At 42.8% G+C, this 26,990-nt stretch overlaps 1 protein-coding gene across 1 annotated transcript in view; it reads left to right on the top strand.

Moving 5' to 3' along the window:
• LOC110496297 (atrial natriuretic peptide receptor 1) overlaps positions 1–26,990 on the top strand; it is a 125,218-nt gene that overhangs the window by 84,083 nt on the left and 14,145 nt on the right. Inside the window, exons 6-14 of the mRNA XM_090208717.1 lie at positions 18,651–18,745; positions 18,951–19,086; positions 20,608–20,692; positions 23,080–23,200; positions 23,702–23,776; positions 25,021–25,101; positions 25,269–25,373; positions 25,762–25,833; positions 26,614–26,773. Coding sequence (XP_090064843.1) covers positions 18,651–18,745; positions 18,951–19,086; positions 20,608–20,692; positions 23,080–23,200; positions 23,702–23,776; positions 25,021–25,101; positions 25,269–25,373; positions 25,762–25,833; positions 26,614–26,773 — 930 coding nt within the window. The remainder of the gene's footprint in view (positions 1–18,650; positions 18,746–18,950; positions 19,087–20,607; positions 20,693–23,079; positions 23,201–23,701; positions 23,777–25,020; positions 25,102–25,268; positions 25,374–25,761; positions 25,834–26,613; positions 26,774–26,990) is intronic.

The raw sequence follows: 26,990 nt of genomic DNA, 5'->3' as shown, positions 1-26,990 counted from the left end.
TTTGCAGTGGAAGAATGTGCAAAGTAGAGATAGAAATAATGGGGGGCAAAGGAGCAAAATATTTAAATACAGTAGGGGGAGAGGTAGTTGTTTGGGCTAAATGATAGATGGGCTGTGTACAGGTGCAGTAATCTGTGAGCTGCTCTGACAGCTGGTGCATTAAGCTAGTGAGGGAGATAAGTGTTTCCAGTTTCAGAGATTTTTGTAGTTCGTTCCAGTTATTAGCAGCAAAGAACTGGAAGGAGAGGCGGCCAAAGGAAGAATTGGTTTTGGGGGTGACCAGAGAGATATACCTGCTGGAGCGCGTGCTACAGATTGGTGCTGCTATGGTGACCAGCGAGCTGAGATAAGGGGGGACTTTACCTTGCAGGGTCTTGTAGATGACCTGGAGCCAGTGGGTTTGGCGACGAGTATGAAGCGAGGGCCAGCCAACGAGAGCGTACAGGTCGCAGTAGTATATGGGGCTTTGGTGACAATACGGATGGGGCTTTGGTAACAATACGGATGGCACTGTGATAGACTGTATCCAATTTATTGAGTAGGGTATTGGAGGCTATTTTGTAAATGACCTGGAGGCCACGGAAGGAGAATTGTATGGCATTGAAGCTCGTCTGGATTTGAAATGGTCGGTAATCTGTTTGTTGACTTGGCTTTCGAAGACCTTAGAAAGGCAGGGTAGGATAGATATAGGTCTGTAGCAGTTTGGGTCAAGAGTGTCCCCCCCTTTGAAGAGGGGGATGACCGCAGCTGCTTTCCAATCTTTGGGAATCTCAGACGACACGAAAGAGAGGTTGAACAGGCTAGTAATAGGGGTGGCAACAATTTCGGCAGATAATTTTAGAAAGAAAGGGTCCAGATTGTCTAGCCCGGCTGATTATAGGGGTCCAGATTTTGCAGCTCTTTCAGAACATCAGCTGACTGGATTTGGGAGAAGGAGAAATGGGGAAGGCTTGGGCGAGTTGCTGTGGGGGGTGCAGTGCTGTTGACCGGGGTGGAAAGCATGGCCAGCCGTAGAAAAATGCTTATTGAAATTCTCAATTAGAGTGGATTTATCAGTGGTGACAGTGTTTCCTATCTTCAGTGCAGTGGGCAGCTGGGAGGAGGTGTTCTTATTCTCCATGGACTTTACAGTGTCCCAGAACTTTTTTGAGTTTTTAAATTATTTAACTAAGCAAGACAGTTAAGAACAAATTCTTATTTTCAATGACGGCATGGGAACAGTGGGTTAACTGCCTTGTTCAGGGGCAGAACGACAGATTTGTACCTTGTCAGCTCAGGGGTTTGAACTTGCAACCTTCCGGTTACTAGTCCAACACTCTAACCACTAGGCTACCCTGCCGCCCTGTTAGTGTTGCAGGAAGCATATTTCTGCTTGAAAAAGCTAGCCTTGGCTTTTCTAACTGCCTGTGTATAATGGTTTCTAGCTTCCCTGAACAGCTGCATATCACGGGGGCTGTTCGATGCTAATGCAGAACGCCATAGGATGTTTTTGTGTTGGTTAAGGGCAGTCAGGTCTGGGGAGAACCAAGGGCAATATCTGTTCCTGGTTCTAAATTTCTTGAATGGGGCATGCTTATTTAAGATGGTTAGGAAGGCATTTAAAAAAAATAACCAGGCCTCCTCTACTGACGGGATGAGATCAATATCCTTCCAGGATACCCCGGCCAGGTCGATTAGAAAGGCCTGCTCGCTGAAGTGTGGGGGGCAATCAGTTCACATATGGTGTCCAGAGCACAGCTGGGGGCAGAGGGTGGTCTATAGCAGGCGGCAACGGTGAGAGACTTGTTTTATAGAGGTAGATTTTTAAAAGTAGAAGTTCAAATTGTTTGGGTACAGACCTGGATAGTAGGACAGAACTCTGCAGGCTATCTTTGCAGTATATTGCAACACCGCCCCCTTTGGCAGTTCTATCTTGTCTGAAAATGTTGTAGTTTGGGATGAACATTTCAGAATTTTTGGTGGTCTTCCTAAGCCAGGATTCAGACACGGCTAGGTTGGCAGAGTGTGCTAAAGCAGTGAATAAAACAAACTTAGGGAGGATGCTTCTAATGTTAGCATGCATGAAACCAAGGCTATTACGGTTACAGAAGTCATCAAAACAGAGCGCCTGGGGAATAGGAGTGGAGCTATGCACTGCAAGGCCTGGATTCACCTCTACATCACCAGAGGAACAGAGGAGGAGTAGGATAAGGGTACGGCTAAAAGCTATGAGAATTGGTCGTCTAGAACGTCCGGAACAGAGAGTGAAAGGAGGATTCTGGGGGAGATAAAATAGCTTCAAGGTATAATGTACAGACAAAGGTATGGTAGGATGTGAATACAGTGGAGGTAAACCTAGGTATTGAGTGATGATGAGAGAGATATTATCTCTAGAAACATCATTGAAACCAGGTGATGTGTGGGTGTGGGTGGTGGAACTGAAAGGTTGGATATGAGGTATAATGAGCAGGGCTAGAGACTCTACAGTGAAATAAGCAAATAAACACTAATCAAAACAGCAATGGACAGGGCATATTTACATTAAGGAGAGGCATGCTTAGTTGAGTGATCATAAGGGTCCAGTTAGTAGTGAGGTTGGTTGGGTTCACGGCGATTCAGACAGCTAGCCGTGCCATCGGTAGCAAGCTAGCATAGGATGGAGGTCTGTTTTTAGCCACCTTGTGCGTTTCTGTCGGTAGATTAGTGGAGTTTCGTGTGGTAGAGGGGATCAATCCAATTGGCAAAAATAGATATAGTTATAGTGACCCAAGAAAAATTGTCCGATAGATCTATTCAGATAGCAGCCGACAAGACAGCTAACGATTAGCGGGTCTCTGATGGGCGTTCAGGCCTACAGGGAGGAGGTGAGGGCCCTCGGAGTATGGTGTCAGGAAAATAACCTCACACTCAACGTCAACAAAACTAAGGAGATGATTGTGGACTTCAGGAAACAGCAGAGGGAACACCCCCCTATCCACATCGATGGAACAGTAGTGGAGAGGGTAGTAAGTTTTAAGTTCCTCGGCGTACACATCACAGACAAACTGAATTGGTCCACCCACACAGACAGCATCGTGAAGAAGGCGCAGCAGCGCCTCTTCAACCTCAGGAGGCTGAAGAAATTCAGCTTGTCACCAAAAGCACTCACAAACTTCTACAGATGCACAATCGAGAGCATCCTGTCGGGCTGTATCACCGCCTGGTACGGCAACTGCTCTGCCCACAACCGTAAGGCTCTCCAGAGGGTAGTGAGGTCTGCAAAACGCATCACAGGGGGGGGCAAACTACCTGCCCTCCAGGACACCTACACCACCCGATGTCACAGGAAGGCCATAAAGATCATCAAGGACAACAACCACCCGAGCCACTGCCTGTTCACCCCGCTATCATCCAGAAGGCGAGGTCAGTACAGGCGCATCAAAGCTGGGACCGAGAGACTGAAAAACAGCTTCTATCTCAAGGCCATCAGACTGTTAAACAGCCACCACTAACATTGAGTGGCTGCTGCCAACACACTGACTCAACTCCAGCCACTTTAATAATGGGAATTGATGGGAAATGATGTAAAATATATCACTAGCCACTTTAAACAATGCTACCTAATATAATGTTTACATACCCTACATTATTCATCTCATATGTATACGTATATACTGTACTCTATATCATCTACTGCATCTTTATGTAAAACATGTATCACTAGCCACTCTAACTATGCCACGTTGTTTACATACTCATCTCATATGTATATACTGTACTCAATACCATCTACTGTATCTTGCCCATTCATATATCTTTATGTACATATTCTTTATCCCCTTACACTTGTGTCTATAAGGTAGTAGTTTTGGAATTGTTAGCTAGATTACTTGTTGGTTATTACTGCATTGTCGGAACTAGAAGCACAAGCATTTCGCTACACTCGCATTAACATCTGCTAACCATGTGTATGTGACAAATAAAATTGGATTTGATTTGAGGTAACGTCGTGACAGTAAAACGGGTCCGGAGAGGTGATTGTAGCCCAGGAGTGGCTGATGGAACTCTTCAGCTGGCTAGCTCCGGAATAATTGATGTTTGCTCCGGGATCGACGTAAGCCAATAGTCACACGGATAACAACTTGCTATCTGCGAGATCCAGGTGTAAATGTCCGGAGCTTTCGGTTGAAATCTGGGGATATGGAGAGAAAAATAGGTTGGGTATGTTCTGGTCTGAGTCGCGTAGTACAAAACTGGCGATAGCTTTTCGAGCTAAAGGTTAGCTGATGACCATCAACCGTGGTTAGCTGAATACTAACGTTAGCCAGTAAACTGGCTAGCTTCTGGCTAGCTTCTGGCTAGCTTCTGGTTAGCTTCTGGTTAGCTTCTGGTTAGCTTCTGGCTAGCTTCTATTGTGGATTTCAGATTTGAGGTTAAAAAAAAAACATATTTTTTTAAATTGGTGAGCGGTTTGCAGGATTTAGGTGTTTGTTCCATGGCAAATGTTTTTTACAAAAGGGCGAACATAGGCATATTCTGTTCAGAACAACCCAGGGTATGACGCTATGTCTTCTTTTTAACTGTACGTCAAACATTGCAATTATAAATGTCGATACTGTAAATTAAATTAGTTTGTTGTATGGAAATGTGAAGAGCACATTTGAACTCATGGGTGTGTGGTTTGCTTGTATGAATTCAAAGCCTTATTTATTATAATCCTCAGCGTTTCATCTTTCAGAACACATCCTCTCGATTTACTGCATTCCCCTCACTTAACTCAGACAACACCAAAAGTAATTCCTTTGGCGGGAAGGATGGGGGCATCTTCTTGCTGCAGGTGTTGCTCCCACTTACAGTTGAATACCATACAGCGCTGTAAAGCAGAGACTTTGAGCTCTGACATCAGGTATAGCAGGGGTAGGCAACGCTGTTCATGGAGTGCAGCAGGATTTTCACCTGACCAACTGAGCTAATTGATCAGTTCAGTGATTGCCTAAATTCAACACTCCTGATCTTCCAGGTCAGTTAAACCAAAAACAATGAATTGCCTGCAGCACTCCAGGATCAGGGTTGCCTAGCCCTGATGTATAGCATGTTACTGTACACAGACACTATGTTCCTATTTATGCGCTTGTCAGAGACCAAATCGGCCATTTTGTAAAGGGGAAATGGTTCTACCTGGAACCAAAAGAGTTCAACCTGGAACCTGGATTCTTCAAAGGGTTCTCCTATGGCCCTCAAACTCAACTCTGGACCTCGAAGCCAGTTCCACTGCATTTTTTCATTGTTCCCCTCTAATCAAGGACTGATTTACAATGAATTATTATTTACAATGAATTATCAGGTAGAACAGAAAAGCAGCAGGCTCCGGACCTCGTAGGCTAAGACTTGAGTACCCCTGTCCTATGGGGACATCTGAAGAACCCTCTTAGGTTCTTATTTTTCTAAGAGGATAGGTTATGTGTGCTCTTGGGACATGTAGTCTTTGTGTGCAGGACAATGACTGACTTCTTCACAAGCTATCCAATCCCACAAAATGCCACTCAACAGTAAACCTCATTGTGGCTTAATCCCTTTTCCTCTCCACAGACAGACACAATCTGTCGGCAATTTAAAAATAAATAAAAAAAACAGACGCTCAGCCTGCTGCCTAAATGACCTGTCTGCTTTACTCTCTCTCCTCCAGTTATAATCATCCCTCCTTCCTTTCACCCCTTTCATCTCCATCCTCTCCTCACCGCCACCGCTTGATGCTTGTTATCACACCTAGAGAACAGTCTCCCTTTGACAGGCGCCTTAATTCAAATGTTTAGCCACCACGTCTTGCTAGAATTGAATCCGGCTCTATTTGTGTTGATGCTGTTCTGAAGACGGACCAGCCATCAGAAAGCAGTCATAACGCCTTTAGACCTGAGAGGGGAAAGTGAGGAACACCTTTCTAAAGTTGAGTTGCACCCTTTTATTGTCACATACACTGGATTGGTGCAGCGATGTGTTGTTTTACAGGGTCAGCCATAGAAGTACAGCACCATTGGAGCAAATAAGTTGTTGTTTTTATTTATTTTTACTTTATTTTACTAGTCAAGTCAGTTAAGAACAAATTCTTATTTACAATGATGGCCTACTCCAGCCAAACCCAGACGACACTGGGCCAATTGTGCGCCGCCCAATCACGGCCGGTTGTGATTCAGCCTGGAATCGAACCAGGGTCTGCAGTGATGCCTCTAGCACTGAGATGCAGTGCCTTAGAACGCTATGCCACTTGGGAGCCCCTAAATTTGGGATTTGAGAAAGTTTGCATTGGATTTGCGTCATGAGAGATCGTCCGGTCAGCTAATCGCTCCTCTGTGACTAGCGTATGTAAAATAGCCAGAGGAGAGATGGAGACGGATGTGGTGTAGAATTGGAGCGATCCCCACTTATCACATTAGTTGATGGGGCCTGAGTGAATTTGAACTTGATGATATAGAATGTGTGACGTTTTTCTGTGTTGTGACTGGTTACTAAGTTTGATGAATTTGGCAGTGTCAGAATTTGGCCTAGTTCGGTAGTCTTCTGCTGGGTTGTCTTCATGTGTCGGCTGATAGGAGTAAACACACGGTGACATGAGTTAATACGCAGTAGGGTAGAGGTGAACTCCTCAGGGACAGTACACAGACACTGGAATTAGTGTGTGTGTGTGTGTGTGTGTGTGTGTGTGTGTGTGTGTGTGTGTGTGTGTGTGTGTGTGTGTGTGTGTGTGTGTGTGTGTGTGTGTGTGTGTGTGAAGAGAGAAATGCATGCAAGTGCATAGTGTGTGTAGTCTCTTCTTCGTTTTCCCCAAATAATCATGGCTCTATCCATCCTCCACGTCCAGTCCTGGATGTGTGCCGATTAACCTTTTACTGCAGTGGGCTAAATCAAGGTCACATAGAGTGTTTCTTGGTTGTCTTAAACAAATCTACTTTGAAACAAAAGTATACACCTCACAAACATGGTTATGGGTTTGAAAAAAGAAGACACCTGTGCCATGTCAGATATAGAGTTAAAATGTATTACATTTTGAGTTTGCGTCCCAATATTGCACTTTATACACAGAAAACTGAAATATAACAAAACCGTTTGACATAGAAACACCAGATTTTTGGCAGCTTAAAAAAAATAAAATAAATGTTTATAAAAAAATATGAATAACATTCCACCCATGAGGCCACTAGGTCATTTGACAGCAGGAAAGGGCTACAACACATGTGGGTTCGGTCAGAACACACGACGCTGCAGGACCAGAATAAAAGCAAGGAAATCTAATAAAAGGGAAACAGAGCATCCTGTTTATCTCTCCCATCTGGGCCCCCTCGCCCTCTGCCTCTGTCATACAGAGAACAGCACAGCAGAGCAGCACCCTCCCCTCTTAAATCAGTTTTACCCTCACACTTGGTCTCTGTCTTGTTGCGTCTAATCCTACCCAGTGTGCTGGTTGCAATTAAGTTATTATGAGGTGTTTCGTGACGTCACGTTCAGGTTGTTTACTAGCTATAAAAGGACGTTTTTGAGACATCTTTAAAGCGATCAGAAAAATACATCTTTAACTGGTTGTAATCTGGTAATCTGACCAGATCGTCTGGATGACGTCATGAAAAAATAAGCCTCGAGATCGCATCTCTACAACCAGAAAACTGGTTTACAACCAGATAACAGCGTCATTAGGCTACATTTTGTCAGCTAGTTAGGCCTACATCTCTACTCTTGTATTTTGTCCCTCCTCAAAACTGTTGTATCCATTTAAATTGGTTTCTTTCTGTTCCTCTCTGTCCAGGCTCACAGTCTTATTGTTTATTTTACTCTCTTTTATTTTATTACCCCTTTTCTGTACCTGTCTATCTTCTTTATCTTGTTCATCTTGTACTCTTGTTACTATCTTGCTCCTTTACTTTTACGGTCTGTCTGGCTACTTTGTCTTGTCTATCTTGTCTTTTCATTACGCCATCTGTTTCTCCTTCCTTCTCCCCATTGGTCTGTTCCTCTAAGCTCGCTTTCCCTCTTTCTCTTTTATCGACGCTCCCCGCCTTCTGAGGTCTCTGTCACTTTTTTTTGCTATCCATTCCCACTCTATTTCTCCCTGTCTCTTCTCCTTTTCCTTTCTAATATTACACAGTGGGCTCACTCTCTCTGACCCGCCACCCGCCACCTACCCCCAACCGAAAACTGCCAGCAACTCGGGCCTCAATGTAACCTCAACTTTCTCCAACTTTACTATCACATCCTTAAAAATGTATTTTAGGCTTTCATTGCGTCAAACACCACAGTCTCTTTTTATTCCCCCCACCCCCCTCTCTCTTTTTCTCCCCTCATTATTGGCTTGCTCTAGCTGGCAGAGTGTTTGATATCAAAGGCAGCTTGGACTCACAGAGCAAAGAGCAGACACACACAGTCAGGCCACCAGAGCCAGAGTCAGCTGCTCCTGATTGGCACAAAATGGACGCAGGTCGCCTAGTCACCCTCATCAGTGGGAAGGAAAACAAAGGCAGTACTGTGATGTCAGTCTGTCAGTCATAGATATAGTGTCCTTCTTATCCCAGTGTGGTCTATATTACACGCGGTGTATACTACCTTTCAAAAGTTTGGGGTCACTTAGAAATGTCTTTGTTTTTGAAAGAAAAGCACATTTTCTTGTCCATTAAAATAACATTAAATTGATCAGAAATACAGACTAGATATTGTTAATGTTGTAAATGACTATTGTAGCTGGAAATGGCAGATTTTTTACATTTATCTACATCATTTTATTTATCTACATCAGCAACCATCACTCCTTTACATTGCTCTTCGCGCTCTAGCGCCTCCTTATGGCGGGCCGGGTGCCTGCAGGCTGACACCAGTCACCAGTTGAACAGTGTTTCCATTGCTGCGGCTGGCTTCCCGGTTAAGCTGGCGGGTGTTATGGAGCGCGGTTTTGCGGGTCATGTTTCAGAGGACGCATGACTCCACCTTTGCCTCTCTCTCGAGCCTGTTAGGGAGTTGAAGCTATGAGACAAGATCGAAATTGGGGAGAAAAAGAGGGTAAAATATTAATATTATTTCATCCTTCCATGAGATATAGTCCCGACATAAATCTAAGGTTGCTACCCAAGCTGGCTGGTCATTTGTTCTATTGGTTCGGTTGACCCAGTCGTTAAGTATTTTTGTTGTGCATCTATGGACGGTCATTGTTCATACTAAATGTTCTATTGCCATACTGGCTGGCAATGTTCTTATCCCTTGCTTGCTAGTTAGCCAACTATGGCTAACTTATGGTCAGAATAACAGCAAAGTAGCTGCATTTGCATTAGTTTAAGCTATTTTCTAGTGACATTTATTTGGACACATCCATAACAATGAGCTAATGATGCATGATTTCACCTGGCATAGAACATGTGCTCTCTCATCAGGACACTATTGTTTAGAGGAGCTAGCCAACAACACAGTTAACACAATCACTTCAAACTGAAGCTGGAAAGACTGCAAACTAGCCGCATTTTGTTTAGTTTGGCCTGTTTTCTATTGACATTTCTTTGTACATATCCATAAAAATTATGCTGATTCATGATTTTGACTGGCTGAAAAAAGCTTCCTGCCTGTCTGTCTCGCCCCGGCTCTCGACCCCTATACGTTCATTACTATGGGACAGCTGGAGATCGAATTTCGGTATTGAAACAATGTTGAACATTTCAGAGACAGACAGCATGGTTTATAAAATCTCCGCTATTGAAATCCAGTTGCTAGTCTACAAGACATGTGAGATCATGTCTAGATGCTTTTTACAGTGGAGATCAAGTTTATAAATTGCCTGACTGGGCTGATGACACAGTGGATCGCTCAGTGAGATGGAACAGAGAAAGTAGGCATTTCAACGCCATAGCTTTAGCCGGTGGTAACTTGTGGAATAGACACCAGCTGGAATGTGGTTTTAACCCATCAGCGTCCAGTATTAGACCCACCTGTTGTATAACAGAAAACATTTGACCTCTGTCATTGCCAACAAAGGGAATATAACAAAGTATTGAGATAAACTTTTGTTATTGACCAAATACTTACTTTCCACCATAATTTGCAAAGAAATTCATTAAAAATCCTACAGTGTGATTTTCTGGATTTTTTTTTTTTTCTCATTTTGTCTGTCATAGTTGAAGTGTACCTATGATGAAAATTACAGGCCACTCTCATCTTTTTAAGTGGGAGAACTTGCACAATTGGTGGCTGACTAAATACTTTTTTGCCCCACTGTATATATATATATATATGATAATTATTATCTCACCACAAAGGTATTTGATAGTGGAGGTCAGAAGTCAACTTCAGAACAGCAATAAACAACCATGGGTCACATTACTCTAAGTGGTCTGAGCCTGACGTCACCACTCTATCTATTCTCTTCAGCAACAGCCAAACTGGTCTGAGGTCTGTGAATCATGGCTGTGAGTTTCCATTCGCAATGGAGTGACAGCCTCTAGGGACTCAGTTTCTGCATCTTTTACTACTTAACCAATGTACTAAGACTAACGTCCCTTTTGCAGTACCTCCAAAACCCATTTTTTTACTAAGTGTTAAAAGGCTCTAAATGGTGTTTTGTAATGAGGACTTATGTGTGTAGGTGAAACAGTTTACAGGGGCACATTGGTAGAGTTGTCCTTCAGAAAATGAAACATTATTTTGCAGTTCATGGCAGCACAGTTTTAGAATGTGATCATTCAGCTGACTTCAGGGTTTGTTTTGGATCCAGTCTGGTTCGTTTCTATTGAGAACAAGTGTCAAAATTTTGCAAACTTAACAAAGCAAAACAAACTGCACTCGGTCCTCATGACCCAAGAATCTGACAACAGTTCAGCCCCTGCATTTATAAAAAAAATATTTAAAAAACACCCTTGGCGCTTGTTTATTATTTTTGATTAAGTCTTCCAAGCTGGTTAGATGTGGTTATTGAATCAATTCAACCCTGTGGGAAGTGGGCTAAACCCTAAACAGCCATGATGTTGCCAGAGGCTGCCAGTGGGTAATGTGAGCTCAGTGGTGTGCTGCTGACTACTAAATCATTGTGGGCTCCTATTACACTGAGTTCAGCCTGCTCCCCTGTGTGCATCTATCCCCTCTGTGCTGCCGTGTGTTATAGGTAGCTCATTGATGACTGTTGATTTCTCTCTCTCTTTCAATCCCCCTTCTCCCTCTCTCTTTGTTTTTCAGTGTCTCTTCCTATCTTTTTATTTCGCTCTTATTAAAGTTGTTTGATTGGCATGACCAATTACAATGCGGTGTTGCAAAATTAACAAAACAAACAACTTTCTTTTGTCTCTTTCTGGTATGGAAATAAGAAGATATTTCCAGCTCCCAAATGTTCAATTTAACAACCACCTCTCAGGTACCTCCTTGAATTATGGTCCTAAAGTGTGCTGTGCACCACCCCTCCCACACACACACACACACACACACACAGACACACACACTCACATTATTGACTTTGCCCTTTCCAAAGAGGACCATCCTCCCAAATCCATACATTTTTGTCCCTCGGACCGCACTGTGTATCTCCACCTCCCCATTTCTCCTCTCACTGATTAGATTAGGCGCCACCCGCAGCTGTACCCAGCGCGTGTGTCAATTCCCTTGATGGACACACACCCTGTGTCCATGTGCGTGTCCACGGGGCACCCTATTCCCTATACAGTGCACTCGTTTGGACCAGAGTCCTATGGGACATTTGGAACGCACACGTATGTTTTGAATAGGAGAATGGAGAGTCCGTGTCTCCTGTTGTTGGTTGCCTAAGCACTGGTGGTACTTTTAGTTTTTTTGATTTCTCATGGTATTGATTGTACAAATGTTTTACATATGGTATATACTTAACAGTTTTATTACGGTATAGGACAGCTGGTATGAGTTGTATTTTAAATGGGAGAAATGCCCTTGTCATAAGTGGCTGGTGGCACTGTACTTTTCCACTGCGTCTGATGTTTCCATCGCACTGTTGATTTTGAGTTGGTCTTATATTTTCATTAGGACAACTGGCTAATGTCACAAGCCTGTGGTCTTCATATTTGTAAAGGACACGAACGTAAATGTTTTGATTATCAGATTGCCTGTTCTTATTCCAGGCACCGAAGAAGCATTGGAATGATTGAAACTGGAGAAGCACTAGCACGCCAACAGTGTGATCATCTTTCTTGCTACCAATCATTGCCAGTCTGCCTTCCCTCCTATTCCTGATGTGTGACATCAACCAGTACAGATTTTCATTAGGGCTCTAATCAGCAGTAATCAGCCGTAAATATAGTCTATTCAGCGCCGTGCGCATTATGGACAATGCACTTCTAATATAGATAGATCAAGAGGGCCTGAAACACACACACACATACACACACATACACACGCACACACACACACTGACTAGCTCGGGTGATAAACAAATCTTACATTTCTATCACCTATCTGGAGAAATCTCAATCACTGAACCAAAATGGCAATATTAGGCGAGACTGGAAATCAGTCACAATCCCAGTTATCTGATGATAATTATTTGGATGATTACCTTAAATTTGGCTCCCGAGTGGCGCAGCGGTCTAAGGCACTGCATCTCAGTGCTAGAGGGGTCACTACAGACACCCTGGTTCGAATCCAGGCTGTATCACCATCGGCCGTGATTGGGAGTCCCATAGGGCGGCGCACAATTGGCCCATTGTTGGCTGGTGTAGGCCGTCATTGTAAATAATAATTTGTTGCCTAGTCTTGCCTAGTTAAATAAAGATAAAATAATAAATGTATTTTGTTAAAAATGTTTTTTTTTATAATAGTGTCATTTCAACCAAATAACCATGTACCACATCAAAGCTCACAATACACCCTTACCTGATGCACATTGTAGCTACATGCCCTCTGTACTTTAGTGAGCACTCTGAACGCACAGGGCCTTGAGAAAAACAAGGACATTATATTTTTTCAAGATATGATATAACCCAGCTAACTGGGTGCCAAGAGCCGTCCAGAGCTACAACATGTTAAAAATATCTGTTGAAAAACAACCAGTCTGTCTTACATCTATTCTCAGCATAACATTCAACAGCGACCTTGTGGCCAATTTAGCATCACTGTACAATACCAACTATCTGCATCATTATGAGAGTACATTTTCAGAGGAGTTGTATCGATTGAGTACATACAGATGTAGGATCTTAATTTGAGCCAGTTTTCTACAGCTGGAAAATAATCCTGCAGCAACAGGAAATGTTAATTATTATGCGTATAATATATATATTATAATTATATATTATATATATATAATATATATATATTATAATTCATGGGGTTTTTTTGTAGGGGAGGATACATTTTTAGTTTCGGGCAAATCAAGTCAAGTCTAAACTTGAAATTATTCATGTTAGAAGCCTTTTTAAACCTTGAATACACTACAAGTTTGCATTTCCTGGACCCACTCGCCTAACTATATCAACAGACTTGTGTAGCAAAGAACGCTCAACCAATAAATTCCCCTCTTTACTCCATCAGTTAAGCCTCATCAACCAATCGCCACAGAGATAAGAAGGCGGCTACCCAGCGGGGGTCCATGGGAACATCGAGGCTGGAGGTTGATGTTGTTCTCCTGCGACTCCCATCTTTGTCTTCTCCTAATCCCAACCTGGGAGTGGGATCGCTCGGTTTCTCCTATTCCCACAGCCCACTCTCTGTGAACTCCACAAGCCTCTTCTCATGGCTCTTCAGTTACCCACAACCCCCTCGGTGACGATACGGTGCGGCACTGTTGCATTTCATAAGGAAAAGCCTGTATTACTCCATGATAAATGGGCCCCTATGTTACATTAGCTCATGTGTGTGGTTGGTTCCTTTGTGACTTCTCGGCTGGTTGCTTCCGTGTTTACAGTTTTAAGAGGCCCCAGATACGTTGGGGCATGCATGTTTTGGGTTGTCTAACAGCCATGGGTTCCTGTGTGTTTCCTGGCTGATTGTTTCAATGTGACATGGAAGAGGCCACTACATGTGGAATGTATAGCTTTTAAACATACGGGGGATTTATTTAATTTGTTTGTCATTTAGCAGATGCTCTTATCCAGGGTGACTTACAGTAGTAGTGAGTGCATACATTTGTCGTACTTTTTCGTACCTGTCCCCCGTGGGAATCGTACCCACAACCCTGGTTTTGCAAGCGCCATACTCTACCAACTGCGCCACAGAGGACTTAAAAGAAAGGAATTTGAATTGAATTAAAATGGCCTATATATAATATGTGAGAGATGGACTTTATAATTATCAGTGGGTTGTGTTGACATTTCTAAAGCAAACACAAGCATCGTATTCAATTGGTTAATTTTACAGTGAAAATGACAAAGGAAATGTAAACTTAGCTCGTTACCGAGTGACCTTCCATTGTAATTTATGAATCATTTGTAATACATGAATAAGGCATGAATTAAGCTTTGATAACAAGCGGGACCTACGCTGGAAGAGACTCCATTAATGGAGTTTTCATAGAACGGGTAAACAAGGTACCTCTTCATTGATCTGAGTAGTGAGTGACAGATGTGGTCGAGATGGGAAGAGGGCTCTGCTCTCATCATAAAGAGACAGATTGGCGGAGGAGCAGGGAGATATAAGTGGACTGGTCTATGTAATCACTACAGCGGGTTAGCCAGCTCTCTTATAGAGATCTATACTGAAGCCCGCTGAGCCTGGCGACTGAGGCAGATTGGCAACAGATAGATGGAGAGATTGAAGGAGGAGATTGTGAAAGTGTGGGGAGAGAGGTGAAGAGGAGAGGTGGAGAGCAGAGATGGACTGAGGTGGTTACCGAGAGTGAAAGGAGAGATGTGGAAAGAAGGAGAGGGGGAAAGAGAAGAGATAAAAGGTTGAGAGAGTGGGTTTTTAGAAAAAGTGGGTAAATAAGATGGCGAGTGGAGCAGAGAGAGGAAGCAAGATGGAGAGATGAGAAATCACAGAAATTGTGAAACGTGAGGTGAGAGAGATGGGGGGGAAAAAACATTGAAGGACACAGAAATAAGAAGATAGTGAAGGGAATTAAAAGAGAGAGAAATAGTCCGGTCCAAAATGATTGGCACCCTTGATAAATAAAAATTTAAAAAATACTTGAAAAATACATACTGAGATATATTGTATGCTCAAGAAAACATGGAAATTATATTATTTTAAACTAATACAAATGAAAAAAAAGAAGGAGATCTGACTGTTCATAGCAAACAAATATAAGGGAAACAGAATTTTGGGCCAAACAGAGAGGGAATGAGGCAGAGTGGTCCTGTGAAGTGGATGACAGTGTTCAGGCAGGACTGATGGAGTAGCACAGGCACCAGGAGTCAGGGGCAGGGCATCGAGTTTCCGCTTATACACAGAGGGGCTCCTATTACAATGACTAATGGACCAGGGGTTGATGTATGTGTGTTTTAACCTGTGGGTGACCTTCGTGTATGGCTGATTTGAAACATGTAAGGAGATCTGGATATTTGTGTGTATCTGTTTCTACATTTGAGACTGAAAGCCAGAAAGCTTGATCAATTTTGTCACATTACTCGGTGTGAGATTAAAAGCAGCATCCCTGTTATAATTCAGTTAAATGCAAATTCTCTTTATTTCACTGTGGTGGTGCACGACCCAACCCTCGGGCTCTGCCTGTCTGACAGACAGCTGGGAAAACATGTCAGACAAGATCTGCTCCTCTTCCTCTCTTTCTCCTTTCTTTCCCTACACACACACACACACACACACACACACACACACTTTACTTGCTTTAATTACAGTTCTGTTTTCAATGCACCCCTCGACCGCTCCCCCGCCTAGCTGTCAGCACAGGGCCAAACCACATGCCCCTGCTACCACGATTAGTACTGTCAGAGATGAGCGCTGCTGCCACTGTGCTTTTTACTCCCACGCTAATTAGCCAGGTATTTTACAACACAAGGGATAGAGATTTTAGAACAGAAGGACAGAAAGAGTGAAGATATTTTACGTTTAAACAAATGGCTCTGTTAGAAGACTTTTCAAATATATCCTTTCTTCCTTCCTTCAGTCCTTTCTTCCTTTAGTCCTTCCTTCCTTCAGTCCTTTCTTCCTTTAGTCCTTCATCCTTCAGTCCTTTCTTCCTTTAGTCCTTTCTTCCTTCAGTCCTTTCTTCCTTCAGTCCTTTCTTCTTTCAGTCCTTTCTTCCTTCAGTCCTTTCTTCCTTCAGTCCTTTCTTCCTTCAGTCCTTTCTTCCTTCAGTCCTTTCTTCCTTCAGTCCTTTCTTCCTTCAGTCCTTTCTTCCTTCCGTCCTTTCTTCCTTTAGTCCTTCCTTCCTTCAGTCCTTTCTTCCTTTAGTCCTTCCTTCCTTCAGTCCTTTCTTCTATTAGTCCTTCCTTCTATTAGTCCTTCCTTCCTTCAGTCCTTTCTTCCTTTAGTATTTCCCTGCTTCCTTCCTTTCTTCCTTCCTTGAAGTAATCCTAGATCTGACATTTTTGGACGAGGTTAAATTATGTAGTGGAACCCTTGCTTTCACCTTTCCAGTCGTGTTCGATTAGTGATGATTACTTCAAGGCAGGGAGAAGAGGGACACATTTGACAACTATTCAAAACGTGTTTTTTTTGTTGCCAGATTTACAAGTGATGGATATCAGTCCTGTAGATTCAACGTTGAGTAGCTGCTCTATCTAGTTTGACACTGAGAGGTCATAAATCGGCAGTATCGTCAGGATTCCTTATATAGACAGACTTCATGTAGGGGTAGCGACAAATGACTTCCTTTTTAGGGACCGAGTTCACTGTAATGGACGTTATGTCCTTTGGCGTGCGTCATATGTACATGTCAGAACAGATCAGTCTGTGCACGTCTGGTGAAATGATGACGGTTTTGAAAGAACCATGGCCATCTGGGCTGAATGCCCTTTGAAGTAAGACCGTAGACGAATGATGTGATAATTAACCCCCATACAACGTAAAGCGCTTTGAAACCTAAGCCTTGAGTGTCATATAAATGCATTCCATCCGGGATTCACCCTGTAAAGCTTAGAGATCTTAGTATATAAGCAGTAGTTTGATACATTTTGTCTCCGAGTGAGCTGTACTACCCTCAGTCAACTATCAGCCTTATAGACTCAGGTCAGGGACAGCTGCTGTGATACTGCACATATCTGATCTGAGGTCAGAGCAGTAGAACATGTAGGCGGCAGAATGTTGGACACAGAGAAAATAAATTAAGAGATTATGCAATGATTCATTTCTTTTTATGACGTTGAGCAAGGTAGAAATACTAAATAATACATGATAAACTGAACATATTTCTATAGGCTCATTTAAAAATCTGTTCAACTCTGACTACAGAAGATAGAGGAATTTGAGAGTCCCGAAAGAGAGAGAGAGAGAGAGCTTTTTTTTCCCAAAACTTTGTTACTAGACTCTTCCGCCACGGTGGTCTGAAGAGGTGAACAAGTGGGTGTTTGGGTTTGGAGGCCAGGCTTTTGACATTGAGGTTGCAGGTTCAGTTCCCAGCCACTGTGTGTCTCTGGCATTGATAAAATAAGCCAAAGAGGTGAATTATGGGAAAGATGCCTGTGAAGTTAACAGATGATGGGGAATAAAAGTCAGCTCACTTGATGTTATTAGCAGAACAATTTCTGCAATGCGTGTGCAACACAGCACCCTAACATCTTCCAGCAACTGTGTTTTTAAAACACTGTACTGGGTTTTGTTTTTCGTTTTTTTTTTTTTTGTGACAATCTAAGTTTGTAGCTCCCACAACTGTAGGGCCAATAGCCAAACTAAGGGATGGCGTCAGTTTGAATCAACTAATATGTTTTCCTTGGATTTCCCCGATTGATATTCAAAACCATGTCCGTCTCTAGTGTGCACAGTGTAGATGAATGAGCCATGTGGGTGACTTAACCCAGGACTTGATCCAAGAGAGGGGATTTGCATCACATTATGCTCATATTTTCAACTACCCCCTCCCAAACATTAAAGACGGTGTACAGAAGTAAAGTTGCTAATTTACTTCAAATTTGGACTTGAGGTTAACAATACATTTTTTACAGTATCTATATTTCCCAATCACATTACCCTCTTATGCCAGCATGATACTGTATATGTGGGAGAAGTCGTTCCAGACATTTTTAGTTCATGACATTGCCCCCAAGTGGGCACGATCGCCTTGCCTTGGAATATTGGTTTGACTCAAGACCTGCATGCTTTAGCTCCCAGCTTACACAGTGAGTGGAGAAACTGAGATGAAAGGAAATGTATTAGTGTGATGTGTAAAGCTACGGTAGCTAAAATGATGGATATCTGTTTAAAATACCTCTCTTGGTTTTGATCACCCTGTTGCAGGAGAATTTCCCTGCACCTGCAATGCAGTAAATGTGAAACGTGTTGTGTATTTGAGGTTTAAAAAGGCTTTTGAAGTTTGGAATTTCTACTTTGATCCTGTTGGTTTGTCATACTGTGGGGGGAAAGGATGTAGCAACACATGGGGACTGGCAACAGGTGGTGCTACACATTATGGACCCAACTGGCTATGGTTTGTTCATTTATTTTGTAAAGGACAACCAAATCAACCAACAGGATCATACAAAATGCCCATCTCTCATTCTTGAAAGCAATGAGGAAATAGCAGAGCTCACGCCCAGATTGTGCACCTCAATCCTTTGTGTTAATCTCTCTGTTCTCTCTCTCTCTCTCTTCTGTGGCAGGTGTTACTGGCTTGGTTCAGATTGATGGGGCAGGCGATCGGGAGATTGACTTTGCCTTGTGGGACATGACTGATCTTGACTCTGGGGTCTTTCAGGTAGGCACTCTGACTGCTCCTCGCACAAAGTGGTGGTCAAGCACAAACACACACTGGTGCATAAATACACACTCACTCTGTAGCTGTGTTCTTTGTCCTAGACACTCTTCAAGTGTAGCAGCTATACAAAACCTACAATGACAAGGCACTTTCATTACACAGGCAACACCCAAAGTTACAGTAGTTTTCTACTGTGTGTCTCCAGATCGTGTCCGTCTACAACAGCAGCCTGAAGGAGCTGGTTCCAGTGCCGGGCATGAAGGTCCAGTGGCCGGGGGGCGCCCCCCCCCAAGACATCCCTGACTGTGGCTTCAAGAACGACAAGCCCGCTTGCTTAGCACGTATGCACCAAAGAACCCCTTGGGCCTCATTTATCAACATAAAAATTGTCCACATAAAAATTGTTACGCTGAAACAAGAAGGGCCTTCCCCAAACTCTTGCCACAAAGTTGGAAGCACAGAATCGTCTAGAATGTCATCGTATGCTGCAGCATTAAGATTTTCCTTCACTGGAACTAAGGGGCCCAGCCCGAACCATGAGAAACAGCCCCAGACCATTATTCCCCCTCCACCAAATGTTACAGTTGGCACTATGCATTGGGGCCGGTAGCGTTTTCCTGGCATCCGCCAAACCCAAATTCGTCCACTGCTCCAGAGTCCAATGGCGGCAAGCTTTACCCCACTCCAGCCAAGGCTTGGCATTGCGTATGGTGATCATAGGCTTGTGTGCAGCTGCTCGGCCATCGAAACCTATTTCATGAAGCTCCCGACAAACAGTTATTGTGCTGACGTTGCTTCCACGCTCTTCAGCACTCGCTGGTCCCGCTCTATGTGGCCTACCACTTGTTGCTCCTAGATGTTTCCACTTCACAATAACAGCACTTACAGTTGACCGGGACAGCTGTGGCAGGGTAGACATTTGTCAAACTTACTTGTGGCTTCCTATGACGGTGCCATGTTGAAAGTCACTTAGCGCTTTAGTAAGGCCATTCTACTGCCAGTGTTTGTCTATGGAGATTGCATGGCTGTGTGCTCAATTTTATACACTTGCCAGCAACGGGTGTGGCTGAAATAGCCGAATCCGCTAATTTGAAGGGGTGTCCGCATGCTTTTGTATATATAGTGTAACTCAATTAGTTGCACACAAATCCCCCATTGACCAAATTACATTATTTGCATGATGTCACTGTACACATAGACATCTCAAGTTAGGATTTGACCCTTAGGTTTTGATTATTGCACGGTAACATTATCTGCAGAAACAATTTAATAGGATTGTTCTCATTCAGTAAATGTTATTTGTGAATATCCACAGAAATATCTGACAGTCTCATTTTCATAGCAGTCTCATAACGGTCTCATTATCATGACAATCTCATTATCATAACAGCCTCGTTATCATGCATGGTGGCGTTTGTTTTTCATTTGTATTTGGCAGCTGCTTCGCTAGTAAGATCAGGAACATCAAGAGATTAGGTTTCCCGCTGTGTCATGATTTAGGTGTTTTTCGAGACGTGAAAGTTCAATTAATATTTATGGAATCCAATCAAACATACACTGCGGGAAACCAACACTTCAGTACACTGCCAAAACACACAAAACAAAATGTTGAAGACATAATACATATTTCCTAGTCGAACAAACCTGTTGTTGTTTCAGAAACTTCTATTGCTTGGCTATTTTTCCCTACCTTAGTTGAAGGCACTGACTAGAAGTGGTTCTGGATAGCAGTGCCTGCTAAGTAACTAAATGTAATACACATATCATTTCATGGCATAGGCTTCACATGCTATGACATGTGCTATTGAATTTGGCCCTGGGTAAAATGTCATATCACTTCAATAATTTTCCTTTCCTCCCAGGGACAGTCACTATGCACCAGATGGTGGCCATCGTGGCTTGCTTCATCTTCGTCATCATCGTCACTGTCACCGTCTTCATCTACAGGTCAGTGGTGCCCCCTTTTTTTACCGTCCCTCTTCGCTGAGGAAGACACCGGTCGATGGTATGGGTTCTGATGACACCTTTCCACTCCCGACCCCTCCTCCACCCTTCCTCTATCGCTCTCTCTCAATTCTGTTCACTCTCTTCCCATACTCTGCTCTTCTTTCATTTTCTCAATTTTATTTCCTCCCCCCCATCTCTTTCTCTTCTGTTTGCTTTTCTTCCGTTTTCTACCGTTCTTTTTCTCCATGTTAAACTTTCTTACCCACATTGTTACTCTGTCTATCTCTCCCTTGTCCTCTTCACTTTTCACTATCTTTCTTCCTCTGCCCTCTTTTCCCTTACTCTTTCTTCACACATTAGATCAGGCCAAGAAGGAGCAAAATAATGTGATTCTGTCTCCTCTTCAATGATGACTCACCACTAGGGTCATGTTCATCAGGCACCAAACAGAAATAAACACTGAAACAGGGAGTGACTACCTGGAGTTGTTTAATAAGAAAAAAATGTATTTTCGTTTTTTGTTTCAAAGCGTTTGAATATATTCAGTGTTTGCCCTTTGACTTTTCTCTCTGTCCTGTATCCAGCTCCATCAGACTCGCAGCTGAAAATGTCACTTGCTTTATAGCTTTATTATGTTTTCTGATAAAAATTGTTGAACATCGAGTGCAAGTCCAGGTGAAAGTTTACCTTACTTTCTAAAAGAAAACGTGTCCCGGGAGGAACATCATGCCTAAGGTCAAAGTATATTATGTCTCATATCAAATATTTAAAAAAAAACAATATGTTTTTACATTTTCTAGAGTTAAGTTTGAAAGTGAAAAGTTAAGTGAAAAGTGAAACAGTTCAAGTATCAGTTCCATTTTCTTGCAAATAATTATGCTCCCTTTGTGTTTGATATAAGCTATCCTGTAACTTTACTTTTGTCAGGTATTTCCGATATTTCACATTTTCTGAGGCCCTTATCTACCTCCCCAGAGTCAGATGAACAGATGAGCACGCTAGCAGATACCCATAGACCTCCAATCCTCGTGCTAACGCTAGTTAGCATTGGCTCGCAAAAACTACCTCTCACTTCCTTCTTACTGGACACAGAGACATACATTTTTTTTTATCCATGAGTTCATCTGACTCTGGGGAAGTGGATAAAGGGCCTCATTTACCAAAATCCCAAAGTATCCCTTTAACAGTTGTGATGTGCTGTAAAAACAGTGATGTGATGTGCTGTAAAAACAGTGATGTGATGTGCTGTAAAAACACAGACCCTTTTGACACTTTGTCCCGCGTTACACATACAGCAAGGTGCAGATCATTTGAATAGCACATAGCCCTAGGCGGATACATCTATGAATGTTCATTTTCATATTCTTGTAGGATAAGCGCTTACTATATTAATGACTTAATCTATGGATGACTTAGTCTGTGTGAAGTGTATCTGGAAATGTGTTGTTTATTGTAAATGGAAGCTACTGTATGATGTGTTTGTATGTTTTAAAAAAAAACAAAACAACAACAACAACATAAATGTGTTATTATTACACATGAATAGTGACTTTTTGGCTTTTTCTTTTACATAACGTTCCATTACAGTAAAGAATGTTATATCAAGCACAGGAAGCTGCTGAGGGGAGGATGACTCAAAACAATGGCTGGAATGGACTGAATGGAATTGTATTGAACACATGGAAACCATGTGTGTGATGTGTTTGATACCATTCCATTCATTCCGTTCCAGCCGTTACTATGAGCCTGTCCTCCCCAATTAAGGTGCCACCAGCCGCCTGTGATATCAAGGTACATGTCGAAACAATTTCACACATACAGCACTGTTGGTGAATGATGACTCGATTTAAATTGTAATCACAAATTGAGGGGCGACACTCAATGGCAGATATTAATCTCTATCAATACTCAATGAATTAATCCCATCCCCAATACTATAGTTGGGTTGCACGTGTTTCTGAGAAATGTGTGTGTGAATACCATTTGTAGCTTGTAATGGGTGGGGTGACAGAGGTATTGATGGGCTGTTTGGGTAGAGGTACAGTCTTACACAGTGTACACTCACACTGAAACACATCCATCCCTCTCCTTAATCTCTCTGTCCTTTATTCCGGATTCTCATTCTCCCTCTCTCTCCCTACACGCTCTCTCTCTCGTTCTCTTCATTGATTTCTCTTTCTCCGTCGCCCTCACACGACAGAGGCTGCTCTCCTTTCTCTACTCTCTCCTTCTATATTTCCTTCCTTCCTTGTCTCTCTCTCTCGCTCGCTGTCGCTTCATCCTATCGCTGAACCTCTCTCAAGCCTCCTCTCTCCATCACCCTTTGGTCTCCCCTTCTCTCTCTCTGTTTGACCCTCTCTCACTCCCCCCCACACTCTCTCCCTCAGGAAGCTGAAATTGGAGAATGAGTTGGCTGCTCAGCTCTGGCGAGTGCAATGGGAAGACGTGCAGATGAGTGACCTGGAGAAAGTGCTGCGCAGGGCCTGCAGCAGACTCACCCTGTCTCTGGTACTGCATGGAGAAACACACACATCAAATCAAATCAAATTTGATTTGTCACATACACATGGTTAGCAGATGTTAATGCGAGTGTAGCGAAATGCTTGTGCTTCTAGTTCCGACAATGCAGTAATAACAAACGAGTAATCTAACCTAATAATTCCACAACTACTACCTTATACACACAAGTGTAAAGGGAAAAATAATATGTACATAAAGATATATGAATGAATGATGGTACAGAATGGCGTAGGCAAGATGCAGTAGATGGTATCGAGTACAGTATATACATATGAGATAAGTAATGTAGGGTATATAAACATAAAGTGGCATAGTTTAAAGTGGCTAGTGATACATGCATTGCATAAAGATAAACAGAGACATAAAATACAGTACACCTACACACACACACACCTACACACACCTAAGCACACCTACACGCACACCGATACATAGAAGCACAGATATGCACGCTGAAAAGTCCTCATTCCCTCTCGGTATGGTCCACAGAGAGGCTCCAACTATGGCTCCTTCCTGACCATGGAAGGAAACTTCCAGATCTACGCCAAAACTGGCTACTACAAGGTCTGTTCTTTTACACTGGGCTTGTTGTGGTACACCGACAATGCTTATGCCATTTGCTTTGTTAAGGATTTGTGTCGTGCAATAGTTGTTCCCACTTTTAACAAAGTACAATGTGTAAAGGCTTTATAGAGCATGCATAAAGGCTTCATGAGCACTACATAAATGCTTCACAAGTCGTCTATAAGCGTAGGTTTTACTCTATAAATCAGGGGTTCTCAAACTTTTGGGGCCAGGGACTCCTTTTGTGATAGCAAATTCATTAGGGGCCCCATCAGAACACAACACTCACACAGTGAGATTAAAATAGCATAGACGTTTTACAAACGTTGGCAGTGCATTGCCAGATGAGCCAAGTCTCGGGCCCTGGGAAGGAACATTTTAAAGGCCCCTTCTTAGCATCGGAGAGAACATTTTGCTGTTTTCAAGCTAATCACCTGCAATTCTACACATTTTGTCATGGGGCAGAGAGATGTTTTGTTGTTGCAGCTTTAAAGCTAATATCGTGAAAACTACCATTTTAATTATTTAATTGCAGGACATTTATGTTTAAAAAATACATTTCTGGGGAATACAAGAAGAATTGAGTTGAAAAATGTATAATTGGTGGAGTTTGGTGATCACTAATATCCATGTGACCCTCCTAGGCCGATGTTGCCCAGGGTTATGAACAGAGGCTGTAGTTGAATAATATGTCATTGTCTTGTATTGTAGTACACCCTCGAAACGTATTCCACGGATCCCTTTGCCATAATAACTTGAATTTGTTGTTGTTAGTAATATTCATTTTAAAAAAACATTGGGCCGCAGACCCCCTGCAGTACCTGGACCCCACTTTGAGAACCCCTGCTATAAATGGTGTATAAACATACATTATGTGTTATGTCACATTTGGCAATTCGCCCTACAGTGGGAATGGTTATGTCACCCTTCATAAACCATTTATAGTGTATGACATATGCTTGCAGATGATTTGTGAAGCGCTTATGTAGTGCTTATGAAGCCTTTATGAGTTTTACCTCGTTTAAAGTGAGACCCAATATTTGCCAGGGAGAAGTGTTCGTACCAGGATTCTGCTAGGGTTCACGTGGGCCGTTGCGTTGTTTACATCCTTGGAGTAGGAATTACAAGTGCATTACACTCCTTTTAACAGTACTTTCAAATAAATAGATAGTATATAATACTGTTGAAGGACACTTAAAGTCAAAGGATGGTGAAATATTGTGTTAATGTGGCCTCCTTTCCAGGGAAACATTTCGGCCATTAAGTATGTCACTAACAAGAAGCGCATCGAGCTCACCAGGAGGGTGCTCTTTGAGCTCAAACATGTGAGTGTTTTATTCAGTAGGCCTGTAAACATGTTACCAGAGCAACAATGCCCTTTCTACCATTTCTTCTACTTATCACGTTCCTGGTGTGTATACTTCGCTCAGGTGTTAATTCAATTGTAACTAAGTATGTTGGTGATTGTGTATGTTCATCTTCTTGCCTCCAGATGCGTGATGTTCAAAACGAGCACTTGACTCGCTTTATCGGAGCCTGTATCGATCCTCCTAACATCTGTATCATCACAGAGTACTGTCCCCGGGGCAGCCTGCAGGTACTTCACACAGCCTATCGGGTCTCGTTGTTCTATTCGTTAACCTTACGACCTTAGCGTTGTCAACTGAAACCCCTTTTGTTCTCTTATCTCCCACACCACACAATTCACACAGTGAGTAAGTAATGAGCCATCTAGCTTACAGTAGCTACCCTTGGGTCTTGAGATGGCTGGTTTGCCATCTACGCTACATGTTGTTGAGTACCAACAGCCTGTGTGGATGGATATGGCATGTCATGTCATTGGGGCCTGGGATTAACCTGTTGGTGACCTTCATGTATAGCTAATTTGAAGCATGGAATATGGTCTGAATATTAGCGTGTGTGTGTGTGTGTGTGCGCGCGCGTGTGCGTGTTTAAATAGTCACGGTTCTGTTCATGTGTTGCAGGATCTTATGGAGAGCGAGACCATCACTTTGGACTGGATGTTCAGATACTCTCTGATCAACGACATTGTTAAGGTGCATCTCCATCCTTCATCCTCCATCCAGAGATCTTTTCCGTTCAGATAGAGGACAATGTAGGAGGAAAGACAGGAGAGAGTTTGGGTCCTGGATTCAAACCAACCGGGTCACGAGCATAATATGTCTATGTGCTGAAGGCCCCAGACCACTAAACTGGTACTTAATGTTGTTTCACAGTATTGGGGCTGGGGGAGAGGTCGAAAATATTCAACTCATATTTATTCTATCATACCTCGATAGATTTTTTGTATTGTCAATGAAGAAAGTTATGCCAAGCCTGTTACCTGTCACTCCCACTTAGTTGCATGAGATTTGTGTGTGTGAGTGTGTGTGCATGCGTGCGGCCGGGCATGTGTCGTGACGCTTATAATGAAGGGTAGACAGATGGTGTCTGACTCCTCCTGGTGTCCTGGTTAGAATGATGAATGAAGAAGTCATGCATTTTACCTGAGTTAGTCTCAATTTAATGCCCTCAATGTCCTTTCTAGCAGAGATAGCTGTTGTGAGAAGGCTAGCTCCGTACTTTTTTTTCTGTCCACAGGAAGTCCAAGGCTTGGCAGAGGAAGTTATGCCTATTTTCAATGGAAGTTAATGGGAGGGTACACATTTTTGGGGTTATTGACTTGTAATGCGTAGGTTGTTCAGCGAATGCAATTTCATTGGCTTAAAGCATGTGACAGCTCCTGCCCCTCTACAGTGACCTGTGCAGGAAACATTTTACACAGGGTCGCCCTCAGGTTGGAGAAATATTATGAATCACATCCTCTTTGATTCTAGGGAATGGCCTTCCTTCACAACAGCGTCATCGTTTCCCATGGTAACCTGAAGTCCTCTAACTGCGTGGTGGACAGTCGCTTTGTCCTGAAGATCACTGACTACGGGCTGGCTAGCTTCCGCGAAAAGTCCAATATGGAGGACACACACGCCTACTATGCCCGTGAGTTACCAGAGCTGCAGAGACACACTCACGCGTAGACAAAGACTCGAACGCATGAGCAAACAAACACACACACACTCTACATGAACTCAAACCAAGTGATTGAGCGGCACGATCCCTGCTATTGTTGTTGTTATTCAAAAAAAACTAAACATGCCATTTTTCTGATACTATGGTCTGTTTTACACAAGATATTTCTGTCTATATGTTCTGTAAC

The sequence above is a fragment of the Oncorhynchus mykiss genome, chromosome 18 (genome assembly GCF_057628025.1).
Source record: "Oncorhynchus mykiss isolate SJ-2025 chromosome 18, ASM5762802v1, whole genome shotgun sequence".
Lineage (NCBI taxonomy): Eukaryota > Metazoa > Chordata > Actinopteri > Salmoniformes > Salmonidae > Oncorhynchus > Oncorhynchus mykiss.
Note: the sequence above shows the minus strand (reverse complement) of the source record. Positions and strands in the feature narration are given on the sequence as shown.